Below are 5,446 nucleotides of genomic sequence, written 5' to 3' on the forward strand. Positions count from 1 at the left end.
CCAATCCACCTATTCGTTCATCGCTCGTCATAAATCAATAAGTTTTGGCCTTAATATGATTATATCCCAGTCGCGCAATACGGTGGATTATGCCATCGGCACGTCTTGTTATTCGACAAGAATTTTCTGCGTGTGAATGGCATGCGTTTCGACGACGTATCCCCGCGAGAATTGTACCCACGGAATCTCCTCCGAGTCCGCGTAACCCTGTGACCCCCTACGACGCATCTTCGGCCCCCTTACACTCGAAGAATACCTTCTTCGAATTTCGACAAGGGGCGAGAAAAGGGTGGGCTTACACGGCAGTGTATAAAGCAATTTCTTGATTGAAACGTTATGTATCCGTCGGCCTCGCGCAGGTAAACGACGAGCGTGGACGGGAAACGGTAGTATTTTCGGGACACAACAGTCACAATGTTTAGTTTATTTCACAGTCATCGTCTAACAATTCCCAGCGTCTCCCGTGGCGACGTCGCGCGAAAAGACGCGGAGTCACGAGTCATTTCCGTTCTCTCGCACCGCCACCGAGAAATGCGAATTTCCCGACGCGACCTGCACGATACGTCGGAAGTGTGAAAGAGTCCCGTGATTTCTTATCTCGCGTCGCTTATCATTCTCTCTTTCTCTCTCTCTCTCTCTCTCCCTCTGCCTTTCCCAAGCGTAACACGAGTACCCTCGGAATTATCACGGAGGTTGTCGCTTAGATTATAAACGATGTGTGCGCACACGACGCACCGCACGAGACGCGTTTGGTGCAACAGCGGCGGCAACAGCAACAGCAGCACGCGCGCGCTATTCGCGCCCGTACTCGTTGCACGAGAGTTCACTATCTCTCACTCAATTTAAGCCTCATCCGCCGTAAGCGGATCGACCAAGCTGGCCTTTTAACGTCGGATAGTCTCGCCTCTCCCGGCTCCGCGGCATAGACGCCCATAACAAACATTATCCGCCATAATGCCCCCGTGTAAACATACCTACCTACGTGGTGCACCAGCCTTCCGGCTCCTCTTCTCCTCCCCCCCTCCTCCCCCGTCACGCGCCCGTGTAACGCTGCAGCCGTGTAAAAACGCGGCCCCGAAGTTTATTTAATCGTTCGGCGAGCTAAGTTTTACGCGGCTTAAGCCGACCTTTTTGAGAAACGGTTCTTCCCCAACGCGCGCCTGTGACGCCACTTCCGCGCGATTTTGCGCGCAAACGGAAGCGCCGACCGGACTACTTGTGTGTGTCTTTTCTGCCCTTATTCCGACAGCGAAACCCGGCAGCGACGACCGGCCACCGAGGTCGCGCGTAATTATGTCGCGCGAGCGTCACATCTCCGTCGTTATGCATGCGACGTTAACGAAGCGTCAGCCGCCGCGGTTATGTAAACCGCGCGTAATTAATACGATTTTCCTTTACCTCGTTAAAGCGATCCCCCGGCGATATCGCGTTGCATAACCGATTGATTTCGTAGAAAGCCCGCTCCGGCGAAAATCGGGGATTCATAACGCCCGCTTTTTGCGAAAATCACCGTCACGTGAGGTCCTCGTCAATAGGGCCTCCTCTCCTGACGAGTGGCCATTTCTTACGAAATTCCCCCACCACCGCCGCCGAGCTGCCGGGTCCCCACCCCCACCTATCGAAAAAGGGACCGAGCACAAGGGCCTCGAGCGGAAAACTATTCAGAGCCGACCGCAGGTTCGAGATGGGTTTGACGCGGAGCTGAGCTCTTCTCGCTATGACGCCAGGTCGAAATTTGGTGCACGAATAGCTCACGGAAGACTCGAGGATTTAGTTACTTCAACGAGTTAAAACGACACAACGCGTCGAAGTGCAATACTTGTTAAGAGTGCAGAGAGTTAAAAGCGAGAAATCGGAAGGTACCTGCGTCAGCCGTTCCGAATTGTATGGGACTCAACCGGCGAAAAATCGCGGCCCGGCAAGGACGCAGCAGGAGCGAATGCCGCGGCCGGATTCTTGAGACCTTCGGGTTGGGTTTTACCTTGCGGAATTTACCGACGGAATCGCGCACGCCAGTGTTCGTCGCGAGTTAATCGAGTGTTAATCGTGAAATCGCCGGAGCGTGCGACGTGATGAATACAGTAGTTGCAGTGAACCGAATGATATCGCGGTACAAGTGACGAATGGTGCGGTTCGTATAACTTATGAGAGACGCGAATTTGTCGCCACAGAACCGTAAACAGGCGCTTTTCCCTCGAAATGACACTGCAATAGCCACGCTGATCGCGATACGATCAACATCTCGACAAATCGGTAAATGTTCCCCCCTTTCTTTTGGCGTTCGGTGGTGCGGAATGAGGTCTTACTTCGCGAGTTTGTCTTACTAGTGTTTCACGAGGAGACCGTCGGAAATGCCCTTCACAGATTTCGACGGACTGCTCCCTTAAGTTGAGTCAGTGAAGACGTCACTAGTGGCGGAACAGTGTTTTACCGATGATCAATGAATATTCGCTAATTTTTCATGCACACTTCCCTACTTAGCTCTTTTGTTTAATACCTCGATTTTGGCCGATGAAAGATTCATTGCATATCGCCATTACGCGTACTATAATTAAAATATATGACTATGTGTCGTATTTGACGTAGTTCGTATGGTAGCAGATTCAAGAGCTAAAGGTTTTCAAGTTCGAATCCCATCACGTGTTCTTCAAATACGATATCAATTTTTACGAGAAGCCAATTAAACATAATTAAGAATATTTCAGGCAAAATCATTGACGATGTCTTAAGCATGGGATTGAGATAATAAAAAAGAAATAATAAATAATATCTTTTCTCACTGTTTCTGCAGTTAGATTTATCCGACGGAAACAGTTGCCGCTATCAATGGACTTTTGAAATTTCACCGATTTGCAGTGCTATACTTTATAACTATTGTCGCTAATGACTATTGACTGCTTCTCGGTGATAATATACTGATCACACTTTCGAAAGTGCGGATATATTGTAGAACAGCAAAATATAAAAGACCCATATTTTATCATGTAGATCATTTTAAAAATTCGTTTCTTTTAATTACCCCCACGCCACTTTCCTAAGAAATCTAACACACTATTGTAAAAAGTATAAAATAAAATTTTCATATAAAGTATTTTCTACATATAGCTTCTTCTGCGATATTCTCTCGTTGGAGAATAAATATTCGAATTATCGTTCAGACGATCGATTAAATCGTTTCAACTCGTAAACATGCATAAAACCATTAACGATAGTTACTTTTGACCCACTCGTAGATTCTTTTCTCCCACTTCTTTGGATTTTCATCGCTGGGAAGCCTTCTTTATCATAGAACAACATCGTAAAGTTCAAAAAAGTCCATGGATAGTTGCGAACAAAGAAATGGGTCAAAAGTGACCCATTCGCGGTTTTAAGAGAGATTCCGAATTGCTGCGGTTCTATCGAGTTAAGAAACACGATTTTCTATTTCTCACTGTTCCACCTCAAGGCCCGTTAAAACAAAAATCAACGTCGTGGCGGTGATGAAAAGAACGGTGACACCTTTTCAGGTGGTGGAGCACGCGCGACTCACGGCGGACTCGTGTCAGAAGTGCCGACGACCAAGGGTAGCAGACCCGCCGAGGACACAGAAAGCGAACGGTACTCCCTCATAGGGAGGGGAACAGCTGGTGGGCGGCGTGCAGGGCGGAGGTACTTGCGAGATAAGGGAGCGTGATAAGCGCGCCGCGGTGGCGGGTGAGCTGGCTTGCCTCGCAGGCTACATGGCGGGGTACCTGAGGGCGACAGGCTCGTCCTGCACCCCGTCCGGAAGTCCTCAGTACCACACCCACACGCATCCGATGGGTGTCAGCAGCCATCCTCATCCTCATTCTCACCCGCATCCGGGCGCGCCGCATCACGCTCTGCCGACGACGTTCACCCTCGCTGCACACGGCCATGCGCAGCCCATTCCGCTGGATCATACCTTGCCCGGGTATCCGCAAGGTAAGTCTTCTTCTCCTTCAATTTTCCGCACGAAGAAAACCGGACGGCCACCTCACCTATGTGCGTTAATCAGCGCGCGCGAATTTCGTATCTTCCCGAGTCGAGAAATTTCGAAGTCTACGTTAAGTCTTCAAGGGGAAGAAAACGAAAGTAAGTTCTTATTTGTAGCATCAAAGGACGCAATAAATAGGAATTGAGACGTCCAGAGTCTAAATTTCACTTCTATATTGAGTCCTCGAGCGTGAAAACGGCAATGTTTCCCTTTCTTCTAGCCTCAAAGGAGCACGATGGAAAACCTTTGAGAAGACTTAACGTGGACCTAAGTTAGGCTGAAAGTAGAACTAAAATTTCGACTCGGGCTGCCACGGAGGAAGAAAGTTTGGTCGAATAAAGATGATAATACGGGAACCAAACAAACGGAATAAGATACAAAAGATACAAGTAGATGATAACTGTGCTCTTAGGAAAGATCGATAATCACGTGTGTTTGTAGCAAATTTACTGTTCAGAACAGTTAATAAGTTGACTTGTTAGCGCGCTAACATCGTTGTAAGCGCGTTCAGAATGCGGGCTTTAACGTCGGAATTAAACTAGACGCAATGTAGGGCAAAAATTTCGAGGCTTCAAATCGACCAAATTTTTTTCCACGCGTGTATGACAAACAATATCAAATAATATCAAGCCTCGCGTCGGCCACCGAACGACCGGTCTCTTCGATGTTCTACGACGTCGAGCAACGAAGGACGAAGGTCAGGCGTGTATCTTGGCTCCTCCTGAACAGAAATCGCAACACCGGTCCCCGATACCGGCGGTACACGGAATATCGCCGTCGGAGATCGGTCTTTGATCATTCGAAGGTGTCGGAAGGTCGTGCGATTCGACGCACACACACCTCGCTCGAGTTGCGTTATTAGAGGAACATACATCATATCCATCACCCCCTTTGTGGTCGACTCGGGTCTCGTCCCGAGATTCCTCTTCTGCTTCCGGGAAGTCGGGACTACTGTTGTTTTTGGCACACTCCGTCTAACGGTAACGGCTTTCGTCCGTTCTATTGATGCGCGCGCGCATACAGGTAGCCGAGTGACCCGGGGTGATCGTGAGGTGGCGACATTGGCGACGTTTCTCAGCATTCCCGGAGTTTATTAGCCACGCGTTTGACTCTCGCAGGCACACTCGAGCTTTCTCGCGGGCGGACACCTCTCGCACCGCCATCGGAATCATAAAATATCCGCGGATGGCGCGCGCGGTGGCGAAAAGCGGCGGGGGTTTTCGGACACGGCGGGACGCGAGATTTTTCGATGGTGATTAATCCGGCCGGCTAATCCAGGCGAAATAAAAGACGAGCGTTTAATCTGCTGCTCGGCGTTACAACACGGCGCGACAGGTAGCGGCGCCGTATTCATTCGGCAAACCGCTTCGGATAATCGCCGCGCTTAAAAACGGACTCCTCGCTGAAACTCCTCGCTTTTTTGTTCGTTAACCAAACGATCCCCCCCCCCCC

General features: G+C 49.5%; 1 protein-coding gene across 1 annotated transcript in view; it reads left to right on the top strand.

The window, feature by feature from the left end:
* The first annotated feature begins 3,339 nt into the window (after window positions 1-3,339).
* The window catches only part of LOC106741001 (homeobox protein OTX2-like), a 21,530-nt gene continuing 19,423 nt past the window's right edge, over window positions 3,340-5,446 (top strand). The window contains 3 exon segments of the mRNA XM_014612553.1: window positions 3,340-3,350; window positions 3,612-3,634; window positions 3,637-3,942. Coding sequence (XP_014468039.1) covers window positions 3,340-3,350; window positions 3,612-3,634; window positions 3,637-3,942 — 340 coding nt within the window.

The sequence above is a fragment of the Dinoponera quadriceps genome, unplaced genomic scaffold (genome assembly GCF_001313825.1).
Source record: "Dinoponera quadriceps isolate SergipeBrazil2010 unplaced genomic scaffold, ASM131382v1 scaffold367, whole genome shotgun sequence".
Lineage (NCBI taxonomy): Eukaryota > Metazoa > Arthropoda > Insecta > Hymenoptera > Formicidae > Dinoponera > Dinoponera quadriceps.